The sequence below is a fragment of the Podarcis vaucheri genome, assembly GCF_965113315.1.
Source record: "Podarcis vaucheri genome assembly, chromosome: 1".
Lineage (NCBI taxonomy): Eukaryota > Metazoa > Chordata > Lepidosauria > Squamata > Lacertidae > Podarcis > Podarcis vaucheri.
This window is the reverse complement of record NC_138759.1, coordinates 81,415,247-81,438,239: the sequence shown is the minus strand read 5'-3', so window position 1 is coordinate 81,438,239 and position 22,993 is coordinate 81,415,247. Positions and strand designations below refer to the sequence as shown.

The following is a 22,993-nucleotide window of genomic DNA, read 5'->3' as shown; positions in this document are numbered from 1 at the left end:
ACAGAATCCTCAACACCATCGCCAAAATACAATTCCCAGAATTCTTTGAGGGAAGGCACAACTGTAATGAATATCTATCATGGAGAGAATATGTAACACCTTGAAAAACTGAAAATGCCCAGAGGATTACCTGTATCCACATAGAAAATGGCAGCTGGCATGCTCAAAGAACTACAAAAGACTTATGATACAGGACTTTTTTGCATTCAGAAACCATGCTGACTATTCCTCAAAAAGGCTTGTCTTCAGTAGCTGTAACAATTCTCTATTTAACATCCTTTTCATGATTTTACTGGAAGATATCTTTTAAAAGGGCTTCCCTACACACACACACACACACATGGACTGGCTATCCTTTAGTTAGCCCAGTTATAGTGATAGATTGCATATTTTTATTATTTAATGCATCTTGGGTGCATTTCAACTGTATATGAGGGATTGTTAATTTTAGCCCTCATACCTTACGCCGCATGAATAAAAAGTAGTTTAGTTCAATGCAAAGGATTATACTTTTCTACAATTTCTCTCTCCCCCTCTTTAGCAATCTTACCACTCCATAGTTGTCTACAGATACAACTGCCTCATTGGCTGGTTTCCTGCTTCTTATGTATTTAAGTTTTAGATTTTTAAAATGTTCTTAGTAAAACGCTCTTCAAATTCTTTTGACACTTGCTTTGTTGTCAACTTATAACTATAAAAACACTATGAAATAGTGCCACCTCTTTGCCAGCTTTCACATTGGTAACTAATGCTTTTAACAGCATTAAGTTATCTAATGCATTATTATTATTATTAGGCAACGTACACCAAAATCCCCAGCCCTCAAAAATACCATTTTATTTTATTTTTTGCATGCAAACAAAATATCATGCTTCTGGCACTAAATTGGGACTAGCACAAATATAGCAAAATGAAAAAAACTTTAAAAAACTAACCTCAGAAAAGCCCTTAAAAATGAAAGCAGTATTTCAGACGTGTGCTGATTAGAGTGTAACTGAAGAGGTTTCCTCTCCTGCTAGCTAATGATTTTGAAAGGAATCTCCTGTCTCCTAGTTACTATCCCATTAAATATGACTAGTGCGTATGCCTTTCTTCCGTGACCAAACACGTTCATGAATACATCTAATGCCTTCAGTTAGATAATGCTTATGAGCCTTCAACCTATGCGGGGCAGTCCTGTTCATCTGTGTAACCTAGGAGCCGTGCAAACAAAGTGTTATCAGCAGCCTTATGGTGCATTGTATTTCTTTTCTCAGGACACAACTACCACTTTCACTGTGACCTAAAGAGCTGAACTGGAAGCAAGAGGAGTCCCCATGCAGATGTTCACTAAACTAGACCTCTTTGTGGCTGGAGGAAAGCGAGGGGCAACAGTCATTAGCACATTCAGAGGAATTGTATCCAGATAAAGTGATATTTCCAGTTTGGCCTCAAGATTAAGCACCAATGCACTAGACAGTGCTAGTGTTCATGGTTGGGAAGAAATTTTGGTGCGTATAAAGACCATGAGAATGTCAATTCCATTTTCATTGTTTTTAGCTGCTGGACCAAGTTAGTAGTGCCCATTTAGTCCTGACACAACTCAACCCTGATATGCAGAAGTTTTTCCCAAGTCAGGGCTTAACCCTTTAGATGCCAGTTAACTTGAAGACATCAGCTTTCTAGAGGCTGAAGTTGACAGCCCAGTGACTACTTATGCTACAAAACAGCTAGCTTAAAATATTTATTTATTTAGCCACTTTCTGGTGTGCATACAATCTTTTTTAAAGCAAGAACACCTGCCCAGTGAACTGTTTAGGCAGCAAACAACATTAGTAGCTAAACACAGCCTAAGAAACACTTTTTGAGGTGCCATTATTGCAATTAGGCCTTTTGGTGGGCGACTTACTCAGAGCTTTGCCAGAAGGAAACAAAGAAGCAGAGGACAAAGGACCATGTGCCAACCTTTTCTAAGACTTGCTGTGACAATATGTTAGCTGGAACGTAAGTAAAACTTGACCTTTTCATTCTGAACTTTCAGTGTCATTACTTTTCAAATCCTGCCTCCCCCAAAAGCTATGATTTTCTTGAAGTTCAGGCAGATGTTCCATCAACATTATAGCCCTTCTCTTTCCATCCTAGGCATTGATCTGCACTTAGTGGCAACAATGTATTGCTAAGGCTGTACTCACAAACTACTGTAACTAACCTAAGGCAAATTTTCCAAGTAAATGTGGCTAGGATCAGGCTGTAAAGCTCTTAGAAAGTGCTACTTACCCAAGGGCTGCAGCTGTCAATGTGATTTTCATTCGGAAACCAAATGGCTAATCTAATCTGTTTTGTCCAAGACATTGCTTCCATTACACTGCTTTTGACTGATACGTTTCCAGCCACAACAGGGTCTCAGCAGTGCCAGGCCAAATTGCTGTTATTTTCCTTTGTTCTATTACCTTAATGTTGGCCAGTCATCAGTGCCCATTTCTGAAATAGCAAGGGCTATCCAGAGATGTTAGCAAAAACAAAGGAGTCTGACAGACGTTGGGATCTCAGCATAGTGACCTAGTGCAAGATCTTCACCCAAGAACATACAATAGGGTCATTCGTTCCTAACAACTTCCCTTGATCCTGAGTAGTTATACAAACTAAAGATAATCAAAGTATAAGGCACTAACAAAGTCTTGCACATTTCAGGATTAACAGAACTCCCCCCCCCAACAATTACAGTGCTGAAGTGATATAAAACCAAAGAGTTGGAAGGGATACTGTAGAGAAGGAGTGGCTAACATTTTGGGCCCAAAGGCTGCATTTACTCTTGATTAACCTTAACTCCTGCAGGTATGCACATGCGTGCGCACACGCACACACACTGCATGCACAGGTATGCAGCTGGTCGCGTTCAAACACTGTCAATTTTGATTTTGTTTCTTCTTGCTGCTGCCACCAAAGTGCTGAGGTGTTGGGGGATGAGACAGTTAGGTGGGGGCCCACATGAACTCAGGTTAGATATCCATACTGTGGACTATATCAATTCAAGTCCAGCCTCTTCCAGAGCAGGAAACCACCTGCCTTCTAGGTAACCAGGTCCACTGCCACAGTTCCACTTCTGGTGACTTGGAAATCATGGTTCTAGTAATGCTGCAAAAAAATCTTATTAGTCTGTTTTTGCAGTCATCTAACACCACTGACTCATACATAGTCAGCTTGTGATCAAACACAATGCTAAAATCCTTCGCACGTATACTATTGCCATGCCAACCTAGGTATTCCCACCACCCAAACATGTGCATTTGAATTTTGCATTGGTCTCTGTTGAATTTCATGTGTTAATCCACCTAGTTTCCAACCCACTGAGATCATGTTGAATTTTATTCCTGTCTTCTGAGATGTTAGTGATCCCTCCCATTTCCATGTCCTCCATAGATGTGCTAAGGATTCCCCTCCACCCCTTCTGCCAAGTAATTGATTAATATTATGAAGAGTGTGGGGCCCAGGAGAGAGCCCTACAGCACTCAATTTGGTTGTTACAGATCAGAGAAACTACCCAAGCTGATTGTCATTGTCAAGGCACATCGTGATAATCAGTTTCACCAAGGAAAATTCCAGCATCTCTTAGATATCATCCTCTGTCACCAGGCAGTAGAAATCTGTCCTTGCTCCATAGTTCCGAGATCCCAAATCAGAGATGTCAATCTCGCTCCTTTGGTTTTCCCCAAGCTGTATTTCTTCCAAAGCACCAAGTGGAGGACCATCAGGGCCACTAATGGGAGGAGGCGGTGCGCCTTTGAAAATGGACCCCCTGCCACCTGTAGGATGGGAAGGAGAAGGTAGCAGTTAGCAGAGAGGAAGGGATGGCAAGGCAGAATGAGACAAGTTGCAGTGCTTTAAAATGACTGGTGCCACTATACTTTCTGCAAGTACAGTGGTACCTCGGGTTACAGACACTTCAGGTTACAGACTCCGTTAACCCAGAAATATTACCTCGGGTTAAGAACTTTGCTTCAGGCTGAGAACAGAAATCGTACTCCGGAGGCGCAGCAGCAGCAGGAGACCCCATTAGCTAAAGTGGTGCTTCAGGTTTAGAACAGTTTCAGGTTAAGAACGGACCTCCGAAAGGAATTAAGTACTTAATCCGAGGTACCACTGTATTTACAAGGAGGACATATATACAGTTCAAGCTCATTTAAACACCAGTTTAAGTATCATTGCTTCCCACCAACATTTCTGCGAATAGTACTTCAGTGAGATTGCTATCCTTCCTCAAAGAACTAGTTGCTAAGGCTAGCCGGAGAGAAGGAAGAACTATTAAACCAATTTAAGTATCAAGTTGCGTGAGATGCAGGAGATCTATAACTAGGAGACAGTACAGATTGGGGTAATGGCACAGGGAAATAGAGTTCAAATTTTTTTTCCTCAGGCCTGAGGCTCAGGGTCACTGCTCTAATCAAAGCTGGAGCCTCTGGCTACTTTTAACTAAAAGCAGAAATGTCAGGAGATCTAATTATAGACCTCCTGCATCTCATGCAGCTTGGGAGTCAGTTGGCAGTTTTAAACTTAATTTAAATGTTTTATTTTAGAGCATGCCTTGACATGTCAGACAAGAGTAAGGGGCCTGAATATTTCAACACCTAGGGAATCTGGAGGAGGCTTCAGTCCCGCCTTTCGCCAATCCCCAGGGTCTGAGAGGAGCTGCTCTTCCCCTTAGCACTAACAGGCAGCATTTCAAAGACCTCAGGAGGGGAGCTGGGAAGAGAAACCGGTAACACCTTTGTAAGCCTCATGAAATACATTTGATGTGCATCACTTTCTCTCAAGCAGGAGAGTGTGTGTGTGTGTGTGTGTGTGTGTGTGTGTAAAAATCAGGCGCTCCTAGTGAGAATGAAATGTCTTCCAAGCAACAATTCCCTTTGCAAGTGAGAGAATGAGGAGCCTCAAGCATCCTGGCATGCTGTTGTATGGAGCAACTAGACTAATGAGGAAAGCTTCCAACAAGGTGCACAGCCGCGCCACACAAGAAACAAGGCCTATTAATGACAGTGAACGCAACACCCTCAGCAAAATAAGCCCAACGCTGCTGTCTCAACTAAAAGAAAAGCCCAGCCAAACCCATTATTTTCTCTGTTCTTCTCTTGACAATAAAATCACCGTGTACAAGCGAGCTGGGCTTGCTCTTGCCAGTTGCTCGTAAATCTTTTATGACCACTGAACTTATTTTGCTCCTGTTACTAAAATTAAAATGTATTGCTTTGCAAGTGCTCAGCCTGTGTTAACAAATCCCTAGGGCCAGAGCTTGTTCTTCACAACCTCTGGAACCGATGCCTCAGGTGCGCTTCCTACTCATTGATCCATTGTACAGCCATAGTCCCACAGGCCTAGGAAAAAGGATGTCAGGACTAAACCACCAAGCTCTCTGTAGTCTCGGGCTCCGAGAATGGAAAACTGCCCTTTGGTGGATATAAAACCCATTTCTTTTATGAACTCTTGGGTATGTTTGCACGTAAATGATAGATGGAGGTGGTAAATTACGTAAATTTCCACTCCTTGGTATTGCTACTCTAAGGAAGCATGTAGTGATAACGACACCATTATTTCCTTTCTTCCTCTGCAAACACACAAATGGATTCATAGCCAAAATAACATGTTCTCTATGAAAACATGTTGCCCTGCTCCCTATCCAATGTTAGCAGTGAATGGGAAAAACAGATGAATTAATTCTTCTGCTACAAAATGTGCCACAGTATGTATGTGTGGACTGCTGCATGACAGGGAAGATCATTTCATTTGGATTGAGGTAATGGTTGTTTGACTGATGAAGGATCAGCTAATTAGGTGTAACTCTGGAATGGCCATTGGAAGGAAGGAAGGAAGGAAGGAAGGAAGGAAGGAAGGAAGGAAGGAAGGAAGGAAAGAAAGAAAGAAAGAAAGAAAGAGGAAGACCTGTTATGCCATTTGGAAGCCACAGACACAGCATACAATGGTGACCAAGCCTGGTGATCAACCAAAGTAGACACATTCTGCCAAGTCAGATGGTATATAAAGGCCTTAAATAAATACTACTGCTTGTGATCTGACTACACTACACAGGCTTAAATTGGAGAAAATAAATTTTAAGGAATCTGAAAGTGGGAGCAGAGGCTTCACTTCCATTGGTCTCCACTGTCACCTTTGGCTGAACAGGTTTTGATAATTCTGAAATAAAGAAGAAACCTATTTCCTAGAGGTGAAACTAAGATGAGAATACATAGCACAATTTGATCACATATTCCAAAGCATCTTTAATTCGGGGAGGGGGGGCGGTTACCATCTGACTAGCCTTAGCTTTTGTAATCAAAAGTGAGGCCTGATCCTACACATATCCACTCTAAAGGATTGAGTTCAATGGAACTTACGTTAAAGTAAGTGTACATAGGGTTTTGGCATACCATACTAAAATAGCTGTAATAATACAGGCAGGAAGCACACAGTTAGCTCATGGCAGTGTGTAGAAAGGCACCTGGCTGACTGATTAATAAATCTGCTGGGCTATACTTTTGCTAATTTTAGCAAGTGCAGTGTTCTTCTATCAAGTGATTTTTTAATGGGGTTTTTTCTTTCAAACTTAATTGTGAGCCTCACTTGAGAATCTTTCTGGCTAACTGTGGACTAACACTCAAAAAAACAAAAAACACAGAGCAGGATCAAGAGCAACTGTGTGTTCTCCTGTTGGCATGCTATGGCGACAGAGTGAAGATTAAACAGTGCTGTTACCAGAGTCTCCTTCAGGGTGCGAATCCCCCCGGAAATCCAAGTAATTGCTGTTGAGGATCAGCATAGGGTCCTTGTCTTCCTGGAAACTGGTCTGGGGGTCTCCCCTGAGGCCTTGATAGGACACTTTTCGTGGCAGGGCGAGGCACAGTTCCTTCCAAAAATCAGATGAAGGCGCCTAGAAGCAGTAAAGAGGCAGCATCTTGTCACATGCTCATCAGTTACACACAAACCCTTGTGCGATATATCTGTAGGCAAGTCCCAGCAGCCCTGCCTTGAGGGCAGCGTTCTCACCGGCGCTCCTCGCCTATGAAGCACAGGCACCCTGTCTGGCTCCCAAAGGATTGAGCAGAGAGAGATAAATGTTCGCTACAACAGAGGGATCTACAGCCCCACCAACAGTTTTCCCATTCAGCTTTGTTTCATCTTCGAGATGAAACGTACTGCAAAATCTAAGAGGTATTAAGTGGCATTACTTCTGATGGAAGGCTTTCGTGACCAGATAAAGCAACAGATTTCGCCTTTCCATTAACCTAGGATTTCAGTGCAATTTTAAATTGAGTGAATTCTTTTCTTCTTCTTTTTTTTAAAATAAGGCTTTTGGCTTTGTCCTCATGGATAAAAGGCAAGAGAACATGTGGCTGGTATCCAGCAAAAACTCAGAAACAGACTGCAATGCTTCAATGCCTCGCACAGATAGCTTTCCCAAGCTTGCTATTTCCTAACTTCATCTCACCTTAGTGGCCCAGTCTGTACATCACAGTAAACCATAGCTGCAAGCTACAGCTGTATGCAGTAAGCCAGGTTTCCTCAAACTTGGCCCTCCAGGTGTTTTGAGATACAATTCCCATCATCCCTGACCACTGCTAGCTAGGGATCATGGGAGTTGTAGGCCAAAAACATCTGGAGGGCTGAGTTTGAGGAAGCCTGCAGTAAGCCATAGCCCTAGAGGAGAAAGTGACCTATAGAGGTTACAAGAATTTGAGACAGATACTGGGAGCTGCCTGTACCCTTGAGGTAAAGGGGCATAGCTGACAGGAACCTCCAGCAATGCTTTACAGCCTTTTCAGGCACAAGAAGCCACAATATTTCCACCTAATCCATTCAGCGTCCTTGTTGCTACTTCAGCCTAACTGATCTGATAGTGTGCCTCTCTGGGGAACAGCAAGGTGGGTAGATATACAAATTAAATAGAGAATTATTTATATTGACCATTGGCCATATCAAGTCAAAATGTACAGCTACATAGGACCAACACTGTAAATAAAACAGCAAGAATTCAAAAATGAAAACATCATTAAACCAAAAACATTGGCAGGAAATTAACAGCCACCACAAACATTCAGCTTGGAGTCCTATTGCAGAAGCATCCACAAACTTTTAACAGCATTCGGCCACAGCTAAAGAAAAGTTGGTCACTGTGTTGATAATGCCCTTTTTTGAACTTGCCAGTAAAAAATAAATTATTTGAAAGCCTGATCAATGGCAACATTCCCCCAGAAACTGATGAAAAAATTACAAGCTTTCTCAGAAATTCATCCAGTAAGTAATGGGTTATACCTTTCACAGAATGTTCTCCACATAAGCAGATTTGGGAAGCAAAAGAAATATTTTTGCATCTCCCATGACAGGAAGTTGCATACACTGCATTGTGAGCACAGGGAAAGTCTTATGCTGGTGAAATTTGATAGATCCATCAGATACAATTCAATATGTTTATATTTAAACATAACTGCCATGGTGTGATTTTAGAGTTGAAAACAAAATATAGGTATTTCTGAATAAAGAGGTCACAAACACTATTCTTTAAATCAAATTTTGCAACCGTAGAATTCCTGCTGGAAAAATATTCAACGGGAAAAAAAATTTGGTTACCAAGCATCAGAGTTGAATAAACTATCCCCTGACTATTAATTACAACAACCTTTTGGTTATATTGATTCAAAAGAATTGCAGGAGTTAATTCCAATAGTTAAAGCAGGCTAGCATTCACTTTTACTTTTAGAGCTAAAATGGCCCATTTTTTATTGGAGAAATGCTGTTAGCATATTTGATGGTGTTCTGAACCCAATCAAGTCGGATGAGAAGCAGACACACACACCCTGAACACCAAGATCTCAAATGCAAAGAGCAACTGCATAGTTAATTTAAACCCATTTTAGAATTGGCAATAGGCATGCAAATATTTCGCGGTACTATTCAGCTGTCATTCAGCTTTTAGTTTTATGGAATTTCAGGGGGGCAGCGAACCACCAGAGATGGAATATACAGAGCTCTTTCACTGTGTGTGCCTGTTTCCAGCAGGGCAGCAGGTATGTACAGGCAAACAGAGCACTATCAAATCCCCTGCTCATCAGCTGGTGAGTGGAGAGCAGAGAGTATAATCTTGCCAGCTGAAGGGGTTTGCTTTGTCAGAATGAATACTGGCTTATGGGCCAGAGGTTGCCCACTCCTACTGTATAACCTCCTTGCAAACCAATCAGGATGAACAATCTGCAATCCACCCTAAATATAGGAATATAGTTGGACACAATCCACTTATGAGATAATTTAGCTTAGTTTTTAAGGGTAATGCTACTACCAAATTAACACATAGCAAGCAATGCTGGTGCTCAAGGTTCTCCAAGAATGTATTTCTACTGATGTAATCAAAGGCAGTTTTAAAATCAACAAAAACTGCAAAGAGCTTATTTTTTCTGTTAACACAGGAATTAAATGAGCAAGCACAGAATGGTTGTCAAGCATTAACCAGCCAGCTTTAAAGTCAGCTTGTTATTCAGCAATTATATTGTGCAACATCGGCCATTCTTCAGATTCAAAACAGGAGGTATTTTACATGTAATTTTTAATGCTATCTATAAGACTGATTGGTATATAATTTGTGTGTCACCTTTCTTGAAAACTGGGATCGCTGTGCTGATTCCACCCTGATGGAATACAGCCAATTGGGTTTTTTTGAACCAAATAATTTAGCAATGACAGGACCACTCCACTGGATGTTACTTTAAAACCTCTCTTGATATTAATTCCTCTCCTAATGCCTTATTTTGGAAAGAGTCAGATTTTTAATCTGACTAAGAAACAAGAAGCCAAAGACTGGCAGCCTGTTGCTCATGTACAGCAACAGTCTTATTAAAAATGTTAATGTGCTGTTCCCATTTTGTCTTAGAGATAGGAGTAAACAAAAAAAATAGCGGACATATGGTGGCTTTGATCCACTCACTGCCAGAAGGAAGCAGTATCCTTACACCTAATGGCATTTTCCAGACACTGTTAAAGCTGCTTTGAAATATTTTGGCTGTCGTAACTTATTATTAGCTGGGGAGGGGAGTAGGTAGTTCCTTGAATGCTGTGTCTAAAAGGCCTGTTTAACAAAGCTGCTTAGGATTCTTTACATTGTAAGTAAAATCAAAAAGCCCCTTTCTTATGTCTTGAGGCATAGGTTGTGTGCACAGCAGAGTGTTAATTGCACAAGTGAGTTGCACGGCTCTGATTTTTCCATGTGGATTTTTGTGCACATCTGTCCACAGGACCACCTTCAAATGAACTCTATTGCAGTGCTTCCTGTCCCCCAAGAGTGGGAGGTGCTTGATGGGGTGTCTTTGCACTGTGTGCTGTTGTCCCCTCCCCTCCATTCCTCACACTCCCTAAGTTCTGGAAACCTAAGGTCTATTGCAAGCATGCTTGCAGTTATTTGTTTACCTGTGTGTGCCTCCTACTTATGTATTTAAATATTTATACGAGGTACAAGTTTTGCATTATACCAGACTTACAAAAAATGATGGGTCCGGTTCTTTAAAAATACACACACATGTGTCATGTCAGTAGTTTTTCTAATTGTTGTAACCTGCCCTGGGACCGTGAGGTGAAGGGTGGGTGAAAAGCATAATAAAATAACTAAATATCCTGATGTGCAACTGCAAGGAGTATTGTGAGTCACAAGCATGCTATTGTTCATTTAGCACAGATAAAGAAACAGCAATAACTGTAAACCAGAAGTCTCTATCCTGCTAGAATGCTCCCCTGCAAATGCTCATTTTAGGGAAGTTTTTGTGCTTTTTTCCTTCTCCATTCTTTTCAATTCTCTTTGCACTGAGAGTACTCTGGGTGAAGCAAAGTATATGTTTCCAATTCTTATTTCTCAGGTTCTGGTGCCTCCCTGTGGCTCTGTTTGCTTCTTTAAAGTTGGAGTTAAAATATAACTTATCTATATTTTCTGCAATGCTTACAACACTGCTCATGACCTCCACGCATGAGCCATGGAGCAGTCAAGCCATGTTCATCTAAAAAGGTATCATTTGGCAAATCTCTGGAGCTGATGATTTCCTAGTCAACAGGTAAATAGCTAAAATAAAAAAGTAAATAACAGGAGATCATGATCAAAATTACGGACAGACAAAAATATACTCAACCTACTTTCATGAAGATGCTACTCTTTAGTGCCAAGAAAAGCAGGTAACAGTTATTACTCTGGTATACATCACAGCAAGGTCAAGTGATGGAGGATTGGCTCTCAACCCTTCTTGGAAGAGAAGCTACTCTACACTTCTATGCTTCTTGAATAGCTTCAAGTACTGCCTTGCCACTGAGAAACAAAACCACAGTGATGAAGTTATGGCCTTGCAGCCCACAACTTACCATGGACCCAGCACGCCACATCAGAAGGGTCACTGTGCTCTTCTGCTGCTTCAGCAAATTTATGGCTGGATGTGCTATTTCTCGGTACTGGCTCTCAAAGACAATGAAGATTGGCCTCCGGGATAGTTCCAGCAGCCTCCAAAGACCTTCCCTGCAAAACCAGACAATCGGTTAGAGTCCTAAGCAAATCCACAACCAAATTATTGAAACCCAATCTAGTCACCCAAAAAATTAATTCTAAGCACGACTAGTTTCAGTAGAATTCAAACAGTTCAATGAAAACTTCAGGAACTGGTTTGAGAGGCATTAACACTAAACTGCTGTGCTTCATTTCCAGAAATATGAGAGAGATTCTGGGTGTTGTGATTGGAGGTGTATACAGAAATTGGATAAATTCAGATGCTCTTCTAACCATAGATAGGAGAGCCAGGAAGATACTCCCACCTGCCTTCCTACTCCCTTCTACCTTCCCTCCTCCTCTTATGAGTACAACTTATTGGAACACTTGACTATTTTGACAAGCCATAGTTCACCAGGACAACCAAATAAGCAAACTATGATTTTAGTGATCCCTCCAAATCAGAATTGCACATACTATTTGCCCGAGTCATTCCTGATCCTCCAAAAACGAAAGGAGGATCAGAGAACTTGTCTCTATTGCTGACGCTCTAATTACCTGAAATTATTGTTGCACCATTCCTGTTCCAGATATGCATTAGAGAGAACCACAATGAGGCGGCGGCACCGGCTGACATTCATAATCAGATCTGCAGAAGGTTCTGAAAGAGAGGAGAAAAACTAAATCTCTTCTGAAAAGGGCCAGAACCAATCCATTGTTGTTTCAGCATTCATCCTTCCCCTGTACAAGAAAGAAATACCCTAGCATCCAAATTCATATCCGCTCTGCTCTACAGAAAGGAGAACCCCTGGGCAATGGAATAAAAACTAACCAGCCTGTTTAGAACTTCCCTGTCCTTCAGACAGCACCATTGGTTTTGGATATGAGTGCCTCTGGTGGAACACTCAGGACATAAAAAAAAAATGAAGAGTATACTCAAACATTGCATTTTTTAATTATTAGACATACCACAAAGAGCACAATACAGATGCCGTTTCCATAGTACTATACACTCAAAAAGGTAATACAGCTGCTGAGAAATGCTGTTTTGTGGTGTATTCTTGTTTAACCAGAACTGTCCACTGTGGGCAGCATTATAGAATATGGAGGAGCTGCATTTTGTACACAGCTTGTTTTGCATCCCCATGCAAATGGATGCTGCATACTTTTTATAGAAGTTTTATTAAACAAAACAGTTGAAGATAAGAACAAATGGTCTGAAGGCACATGATTACAGTGATATTGCGGAAGCCAGAACAGGGGTGGGCCTGTAAACTGCCTGGATAGGAACTACACTTCATGCTCTTTGGAGGAAGATTAAACAAGCTGTGCCCAAAATAAAGAAACACATTGTCAAACATATGCAATAACAGCCTGGAAATGTGGAGGCACAGGGAGAGGCAGCAGGCCAGCACAAAACAACCACCCATCTCTATGAAATGCATATCTGCAAGGTCATGCAAGTTAAGCAATGCATCATGCCACAGACTTTGAACAGGTGTAGAAAGCCCACCAGTTGTGCTGAGCATATACTGGGCAGACTGTGAATACATCCTACTTAATATGCAAATGGAACCTAACTGTGGACAACTGGGTGGTTAAGGAGAATACATTTTTCTTCGTACAACAGAGAGCCTGTCAGTTCTTACTTTGCAGTTTTGCCATTATTGGTGTTTAGAATTAAAGGTATTTTAGGTTGCTTTAGAGGCACAAAATAGTGTGCCAAAGTAATTTTTCAGAGCCATACTTTTGCATCTATTAAATAGCAAAGTGCAGCGTTCAACAGGCTTCATTTCAGATACAGTGGTACCTCGGGTTAAGTACTTAATTCGTTCCGGAGGTCCGTTCTTAACCTGAAACTGTTCTTAACCTGAAGCACCACTTTAGCTAATGGGGCTTCCTGCTGCTGCTGCGCGATTTCTGTTCTCATCCTGAAGCAAAGTTTTTAACCCAAGGTACTATTTCTGGGTTAGCGGAGTCTGTAACCTGAAGCGTATGTAACCCGAGGTACCAATGTACTGCATTGCAATGTTTGTGGCCCTTTCCTTCACTCTGAAAAAGGATACAGATGTCAAGCTGGGATCATATATGAAATGCACAATGGTGTCCTGAATGTATACACCAGCCTGTATTCTAATATCTCAGTCAGATATAGCACTGCACTATGTTTTACATCTTTCCAATCTACCTTGGAAACAGGGACATGGATTAAGCTGTACTTGAAATGCAGAATGTTCAGGGCAACTTTCAGGGAAAGTTGCATACCAACTTTCATCCTGCTGTCTCAGTGTCTAATAGAAATAGTGTTTTTTGCATTCTCCTCCTCTTGTTTGAAAATGGATGCAAGAGTTAACCTGATATTCAGACTTAGTGTGTGTACCAATATCAATTGGATATTTTAACACTTAATAAAGCTACCATATTAAACATAGGATGCCAAATGGGCAAATTAAACTGAAGGTTTCTCTTCATTTAGCCAACTAATCCATTTCAGATAAGTTATTTGCAGCCTGAACTCAACAGCAAGTCTGAGTGCCCAGGTACATATTAAATGAGGTGTTGGACAAGGTTCTATACCTGAATTGGGCAGGATGTCTTTATCATCCAGGAAAATCTTGTAGCCATGACGATTCTCCAGCTGTGGCTTCACTATGAAGTTGACAAACTTTCTATCATCCGTTGAGTTAGAATAAGACACATAGGCATCATACAGCTTTCCATCTGTGGAAAAGTACCAAGAGGAGAAATTTATTATAATTTTTAAAACAACAACAACAACAAAACCTGTGCTGACTAGCTATAACACTGAGAGGATAATTCTTGTAGAAGTTCACACTTTGGGTTGGACTGTCATTGAAACTCGAATCTCACAAGGGGAAAAGTGACAGCCAACTCTCCAGCCCAATATTTACCATTGATCTCCACCTCTCCATGACGGTTTCTGTACCAGAGGAGCACATTCAGACGGCACTTCACATACATCACAGCCATTAGTAACAGCAGTGCCACCGTGACAAGTGCAGCTAGCACAGCGCCCAAGTGCCCAGCAGTCTCTGCTGTAATAGAAAGACATATTTTAAATAGCATTAAATGAGAAAACAGCCTTACAATTGATAGGATGGCAGAGAAAAAAGGAAGAGAAGAGTTGGGGTCTATGGTCTCAGAATATACCAAATTATAAAGAAAATGAGGGGTTATGTCATTCTTGAACAATTTTTAGTATCTTGATGACTGTTCTGACTATCAGAACGTGCAACCATGATGAGGAAGAGATGAGCAGAAGCTAAAAGACAGATTTATTCTAGCACCACATTGTTAGATCATCCTCCAAATTTTGCAAGGATCTCCATTCACAAGATGCACATGCAGAAGTAAATCAAAGGTTTTCAGAGTAAAGATGTGCATGAACTAAATTATTCACATTCTCCAGTGCCAATTCAATTTCTTCCTGCAAGCATGCGGGCAAGTTCATTTAGACTTTTTGTAGCCATTTGCTGAATGTTGCTTTAAAATACACTGAGGCTCTAATCTCAGAATTGCTCCATCAGCCTATGGAAACTTCCAGATGGAGGAATTTGAAAGTGTTCAAGCATGCCAAAACAGCTGAGTTGCTTGGGGGCAGCCTGATAGCACGTTTGTTTTGGTGTGTAGAACCATTTGAGGCTGTGACTGATTGAAAACCTCAGAAAAGTTTCTATTGTCTGCTGGTGCCATCATGTGGCAATTTTCTGCCATCAGATTCACTGATGACGCCATCATAAAATTGCTCTTGTAAACTGAGACCCTAAAGCCAGCATGGAGCAATACTGAGGGCACAAAAGGCTGTCTTTATATTAAACTCCTCTAGAGACATGTTAAGTCTGGTTCAAAGCCCTTTTTAGAAACCCTACTACCAGCTAGAGCAAAAACATCTTTTAAAGTCTAAGAAGAGGATCAGGCAGGCTCAGCTGAGTTTCTTGAATTCCAAGATAAAACTGGGGAAACCTATTCAAAAGAAAAGGAAGGCATCTAGATACAGCATAAAAGCAAATACTCTTATCACCCCAGCTAGACTTCAGTCTATCAGATGGCCATGCATGGGCTAAAGTAAATTACTATATTTTTTAAATGAGAACAGTTAGTTTCTATATAGAAAATTAAGTCTTGCTTCTTCCTAAAAGAAGGAAAGCCAAGCTGAGATACCCACTTCATAAATTCTCAGAGGGTCATACAATACTTCAGAATTTTGAAGCCATCTTAGTTCAAAACTATGTTTCTTCCCCCAAAAAACACATTTGCCTTTGCATACATGCCAAGAGTCATCTGAACAGTGGCACTACAAAGTGAAAAATGTGGACTGAATTATAAACTGAATGTATAGTGAAGCTGTCACACCTCTATAAACTCACTGTGGGTCAAACTCTGACCAGATTCCATGCTACCCACATCCTCAATAGACCATACTGAATCCTGTACATTGGACCCAAGGATGTAGTTTCTTTTACACACACACACTGTTCCATTCCAAGACACACACATAATGTGTGAAATGGCCCTTAGCATCTCACATACACCAATGGAGAAATGAAATAATGATGCTGAGCCATGGATGATTTCTAGACTGTAATTAGAAAATGTAATCCAAAACACTTAGGCTACTTGAGTCTCAAGAGGAGGCAGACAGAATATAAATCACATTCAATTCCTCAGCTGCTGCACAATCTCAGATTTATCTAGTTCTGCCATTTTAATGACAAATGTACAAAGCAAATGCAAGCTCAGTTATCACACTTGCCCCTCCCATCAAGCTTCAGATAAGAAGCCCTTCTAAAGATAATTAAATTAAAAAGAGTTTAAAGTATTTCATTCATGTTTATTTGTCATCTTGTTAACCAAAGTGCAGAACTGCTCTGGGGTGGGGTCAAAGATATGTGTGTGTGTGTGTGTGTGTGTGAGAGAGAGAGAGAGAGAGAGAGAGAGAGAGACTTCAAAGGCATCAGCCAATCAATGCTGTACACAGCCATATTCTTATCTATCAGTTTTCAGAGGTCAACTCTGAAAGGGAAATTTACATTTGGATTGAATGCCATAAGTGTGTTTTCAGAGTAGTCTGACAACTCTTTAAAAAAAAAGTATCTCCAACTCTCATTTCAGAAATACTCATGGGAATTCTACTATGGAATACAGTTAGTGAGTAGCAGTATCTTTTTTGAACAACTTAATAAAGATAACAACCTTCAAATGGAGTACCGGCCCACACCCAAATGCACATGGTATGAAGTACAAAGAAATGCTACCTGATTTTTGCAGTGTGAAAACTGCTGTACTGTTTCTAACCAAGCAGGTAAATGCTCCATAAATTTCATCTGTTGTTACATTCATATCCAAAGTGCTGGAGATGAATATCTCTGATTTATTGTCATTGAACCTGGGGTGCAAATAGAAGATGATTTAGGTTAGCACTGATGGAAAACAAACACTAGGAAATTTCAGTCAGAACCGGACAGGAAGGAAACTCAGAGGGCTCCACCCTATGAATCTTGGATTATACCAAACATTAAATTTGGACAAGGAATGAACTGTGAGTTGGTAACAAGAGTGTCCATTTGAGTATCTATGATCTGGAAATACTGTCACTATTTTATCATGTTGGCCTTTGAAAACCTTTTCTTCCACAAAAACTAGTAGAAATTTGGGGACTTTCAAAATCATCTTTTTTCTTGTTCTTTTAAAGCACTGGATTAATTGTGGTCGCTTAGTTGTTGTATGGGATCCCACTGTCTTATATAAAAGTACTTCTTTTGTGGAACTATAATAGCAATGTCCTATTGCTTAAAGTGCATTTTTTCTTACTAGTGAAATGTCAATTTTTCTTCTCCCAGCTACAGCCTCCATGCCATTATTGAGTGATGTACAAAATATTACATGAGTTCCCAGTAACCTAGTAGAACATATCCATGACACCACTGATAACGTACAACACAACACAAGTCCCCTGCAGTGGGAACACTAAAATAAAAGGGGTGTTCATGAAACCATATTTGTTCTGAAGCCACAAACATCTGAAAGGGTCATCTTCCTCTCCCTCTGCCTCCCCAATGAAGACTGATACATAGAGCATTGTCTTAAGCCCTTCTCCAGGGCTTAAGTGTACAATTTTCTTTTTAACAGAAACACAATCTCCCACTCTCACTCAATCTCCCCCTGCTACTGCAAAGATATTTCCTCCCAATGAACTATATATATTACACTACTGCCCCTATTCCACAAACCTATAAGGTTGATAGTATACATAAGCCCTTAAAGATCCACCATTATCTTCAGAGTCTGGGAGACACTATTTTAATTTGTTTCTCTCTCTTTTGTTTCTAGTTTATACAGCCAATTTAGCTTTATTTTCCATTATACATAAAAGCCTTCTTACCAATGAGTTGAAGAAGCATAGGTCTCGTTGTCTAGCAACTGGTCATCTTTCATCCAATAAAGGCCAAAATCACAGCTTTTCGTGTAGGGCAGCTGCACAGTGCAGTTCAGTGTAAACTGGCTTCCCAAATCACGTTGCAAAGTCAGATTGCTGGAGGGGTAAAGGAAACGAGGAAGGACACTGCAAATATCTGTTGGGAAAACAAAAACAGTACACCGTAAGAGAGCTTTTCAATGAGAGCACTGAACTTCCAGACTGCATACTGCAAATCTTATATTGGCTATTTAGGTCTGGCTAACATAACAAAGAAAGTCAAGCTACTCTTGTCCCTGTGACCCTGCACCTAAGCACAATCTCTCTTGCACAGTGGGTTCGCCGACTTAACTAGACAAGTTGCTGAGTATAACCTCTCTCTCAAGGCTAGTTCTGCAGTTCTGATTTGACTTGAGAAAACAATGAGAAATTCAGTAAGGACTATAGTGGGAAAGACAGAATGTTCAGGTTATCTGGAAAGCATGTCATGTCCCATAATAGAGAAATGCCCAGGATAAAGGGGTATGCACATCACAGAAGTGCTGAATATGAGATATGGTATTAATTATTAACTTTTGAAGTCCTAGTGCCAGTACTTTAATTATTCTCACTGCCTGTTCAGAGTCCAGCACAGTGCTGTTCTTCCCCCTCTGTCTTTCATACTGTCAACTCATTCATCCATGCTAAATATTTTCAGCATATGTGAGCGTGCGTTTTTTTAATGAAGAACTTTCTGAATCCTATTGCGGAAAATAGGGTGTTTAAGGTGCAAATGTCACATTGCATTAAAAACTAGAATATGTCACAGGTACTTGTCCCTAATTTCCTTTTCCCTTACATTCCCTTAAATTCTGAAAAGGAGAACTAGGCCATCATGGCCATCATTTTTTAAAATGTAAAGGCTCTCCCTTCTGTAGGTACCTCTGTGTGTATTGGACTCATTTCCAAACTTTACCTTTATTTAAAAGGGAGAACAATACAAAAAACGTTCTTTTTAGAGCCCATATCCAGTCCTTAGCCAGTTCAGGAGAACTTCCTGAGAAACCAGCAACTACCATCCTTATCTTAATGAATAAAAAAAATTAAAGAGTACAATCCTATACAAATCTTCTCAGAAATAAGATCTACAGTGTCTAGCAAGCCTGACTTCCAGGTCTCAGGATGTGTGTGCAGGATTTCAGCTCAAATGACGTATGATCTCCCTCTGACCATCTTTAGCTAATTTATGTTTCTAATAGCATAATGAAGTACTCCAAAATGATGATCCATCCTAGTTTAAGTGCACTATAAAAGATTAAGCAGAGACAAAAACACACTTATCTGTCCCAACAAGTCTGCTAATTTTTTTAATCTCAGCATATATATATTTTTTAAACCTGTCTTTCCCCATTTCAACTCTGACAATGCAACTAGCAAATGGGGGACGGAGTGAGCTTATCTTGGTAGCTTCAGGTACCTCTCACCACATTTTAGGTACTATCACTTGTTATCACAGCTTTAGAAACATTAAGTCTTTTCTCTCTCTCCTAAACTGCGTCTCCACCACAGTGAAGCCTTCGTCAGGTTTATCTGTTTACACAGTTCTATCGGCCAGTAAAGCGAGATGAGCGCTGAAACCTCAGAGTCATCTGTGACTGGACCAAACAGTCAGGGGTCCCTTTACCTTTATATGTCATCTTAGATATAACATAAAATGCAGAGAGGGCTCAGAAAGAGCTCCGTGTCTGCCTTTTTCTCCCAGGTAAAAGGAAGCCCTCTTCAGCAACAGCCACACATACAGTCACAAACATCAACCCGCCAACTTCTGGTTGACAATGCATAATTTAGATCATAGCACTTGATAAATTGGCTCACATCCCCAGGGCTTATCTAATGCCATAACTTATTTGAGTATGATCAGTACCTTATGTTTAGGTGAAAACGGACAAAATCATGCCCTACATAGTTAGATACTTCACAGCTACTATGTGTCTAATGAGAAACATAGGATCCCGACTTAGGCAGACAAGTGGCCCATCTTGAAACAGTAGCAGTACTGCTTCTCCTGGGATGGGCCCAAGAGGAGACGTCAGTGTTAGGTTAGGGATCCAAAGGCATGTTTGAAAATTCCCACTTCTTTCACTCACCTGCCATGACCAGCCGGACAGTGAAGGAGCTGTTTCTCTGATCGTTCAAGTAGAGCGTGCAGGTATAGTTGCCTGCATCGCTGGCATTTGCGTGCTCAAAGGTGAGGTATGTTGTTGTGTTCTGCAGTGTGCTGTGCAGGTGGCTTAACGCGGTGAAGTTAAGCAGATGACAGTTTTTGCTCCACTGGATGCTAAAGTTTGAGGTAGACTGAAGAAGCTGGAGGCTCTGGTTATCCAAAGGGCAGAACAAATGATTAACCTGTTCTTGCTGGGTCCAAATGGTGTGATCATAGAAGTGATCTGGGTCCACACACGATAAATTAGATGAAACCGTCAGCGAAAAGAATTCTAAATAAAGCAAAGCAGTTAAATTGCAACTACTTCTGTGATGCCTAATCCAACCTACATTTCTACAGCAAGCACAGAATACGCAACTCCAACAGCAACCAAGTCATTCATGCCCAACCAGGTCATAGACACTGCCCCCCTGGCTGAACTTACTTTTAATATGCATACCATGTGATGGCTCCTGAAAGACTGTTTAAAGTGAATTTACTATAGAGAAGAGAGATAAATATTTATCATCCTGATAACAAGATCAGCTAACTATGTGATTCTAACTAGAACTCTATCTATGCCATAGATTCCTTATTTATAATGAACAGAGAACAAATTGATAATAAGGGCATTAACACAATGATCACATTCAACAACCCTCCTCATAACACACACACCACACACAAAAATGCTAGGAGAGGCAATGCACTGAAGCAAGCACTATAGAAAAAGGAAAGAACAGGGGGGAAACCTAGCCAACCAAATACTGCTAATGTATTTTAAAAAAGCATTGGTGGTATTCACTGGCCATTTGCACACCTGGAAACTTTTTTTTAAAAAGATACTATAATTATAATAAGTGCTTCAGAGCTACAAGTTCAAAGGAAAAGCAATCAACCTTCAAAAAAAACCTGTACAACACAGTACATTTTGCTGAGCAAAAAGTTGCATGTCTGTATACTTGTTAGTATTTGATATGAACTGGAACTGGAACAATGAAGTACATGAAATGGATGCACTTGTTTGTCCATGACAGTGAACCTCCACCTTATTTGATACCATTGAGAAATAGATAGAGGTTCTGTATCTTTTCCAGTGCTCAGACATATCCAGTTTAGCTGCTACAAACAAAAGTTGATAAGTCTTTGTAAGAATAATAATCATTTTCAGAAATGTCCAGAAGTACAAAGCATAAATCATGTCTGACTGATCAATACTATTTTGGTGTGGGGTGACTTCCAAGTAAAATTCATTTTGCACACATGGCCATCACATATGATAGTTAAATGACCTAAGTACCATCTATGTACCAGTTCTAAAATAGTCTCCCTCAAGTTAGCAGATAAATTTAAATGGGAATTTATTCCACATTGCGCTCTACTTGCCAAGTGATGTAGCACATGGAACATAATTTTCTCATGCAGTTCTCAGTTAAGAGTAACTTATGTATTTGAGACCTTTTTATGTGTTGTTTGTATGCTATAAGCAACCAGAGATTCAAACCCAACTTCAAGGGCTCTGGTTGCCTGTTGATGGACTATTCTGGAGGCACCCAATGGTTCTTGACTACCACTGTTGGTGTAACAGTAGGCATAAATATGCAACTATAGGGAACAGGTGGCGCTGTGGTCTAAACCACTGAGCCCCTTGGGCTTGCCAATCGGAAGGTCAGCGGTTTGAGTCCACGCGATGGGGTGAGCTCCCATTGCTCTGTTCCAGCTCCTGACAACCTAGCAGTACGGAAATATACCAGTGCAAGTAGACAATTAGGTACTGCTGTGGCAGGAAGGTAAATGGCAGTTCCCTGTGCTATGGCACTCGTCACGGTGTCCTATTGTGCCAGAAGCGGTTTAGTCATGCTGACCTCATGACCCGGAAAGCTGTCTGTGGACAAACGCCGGTTCCCTAGGCCTGAAGCAAGATGAGAACCGCACCCCAAAGTTGCCTTTGACTGAACTTAACCATCCAGGGGTCCTTAACCTTTACCTTGCCTAAATACGCAACTCTACTAAAGTTAATGCCACTGCTGGCAGAACGTCAAGTGAGAACTCATATTCAAGTGAGCACTTCCATTATCAAAGGTTTTCACTGTTGGTGGGACAGCAGTCCTATATATACAATGAATTGTTCACAACTATGATGGTTCTGGCAGAAATGGCAATAACTTTAGTAGATGCAAACACAGTTGTTAAAGTGCCACTGACTACTGTGATGCTTTGTCCTGAAAACACTCCAAATAAGCATTACGGCATTATCATCATTGTTGCAGCTGTTGTTAAAGTTATATGAATGAAATTTCCCAGGTGGAAACTGAATTGCTTCGTATATGAATGGCTTCTTTTTTTGCTAACACAAAAGTAACATAGGATTGCAGTTCTATACCTTACAAGGGAGTAAAGCCCACTGCTCAGCATCTGAATACATGTAGCCTAATCCTACACATCTTTTATTGCTCTTGTCTGTTCTATCATGACCATAATTATTCTACAAAGAACTGCCAGAGTAGTACTGCCACAGAATTTCATTTCATTATTTCATCCTTCTATCCATAAACTATGAATAAAACAACAACACCTTACTGTGACTGGGCTGGGTCCCTTCAAGTATGCATAATATGTTGCCTTTGTCTGCTAGACAAACATTCCCATACCCGATCAGGAAGAAACTGAAGAAAGAAATGCTGCTCTTTTTGCTTACACACAGGAGCTGTTAAGCACACACCCAACCATCAGATAGTGGGAGGGAGTAAACGGCAGGTATGGATCCCAGCATTAAGATGCAACCAAAGACTTATCTCAGAGGGTGCTAATTCTCATAGGGTCCTTTCACAAATATTTCACATACTGAATGCTGATTTACAAATGGATTTTGTCACAACAGGATACACTTACCATGCAG

General features: G+C 40.7%; 1 protein-coding gene across 6 annotated transcripts in view; it reads right to left on the bottom strand.

Moving 5' to 3' along the window:
* Positions 1–1,710: 1,710 nt before the first annotated feature.
* The window catches only part of SIGIRR (single Ig and TIR domain containing), a 36,631-nt gene continuing 15,348 nt past the window's right edge, over positions 1,711–22,993 (bottom strand). For 5 of the 6 annotated variants that reach the window (XM_082191477.1, XM_082191475.1, XM_082191474.1 and 2 more), the window contains 9 exons: positions 20,039–20,386; positions 17,880–18,069; positions 16,753–16,883; positions 14,389–14,532; positions 14,054–14,197; positions 12,035–12,137; positions 11,359–11,509; positions 6,724–6,898; positions 1,711–3,782 (listed from right to left, as the gene is read on the bottom strand). In XM_082191477.1, the coding sequence (XP_082047603.1) occupies positions 3,589–3,782; positions 6,724–6,898; positions 11,359–11,509; positions 12,035–12,137; positions 14,054–14,197; positions 14,389–14,532; positions 16,753–16,883; positions 17,880–18,069; positions 20,039–20,386 (1,580 nt within the window). In that variant the 3' untranslated portion in view covers positions 1,711–3,588. The remainder of the gene's footprint in view (positions 3,783–6,723; positions 6,899–11,358; positions 11,510–12,034; positions 12,138–14,053; positions 14,198–14,388; positions 14,533–16,752; positions 16,884–17,879; positions 18,070–20,038; positions 20,387–22,993) is intronic. The other variant, XM_082191478.1, reaches the window with a different exon arrangement.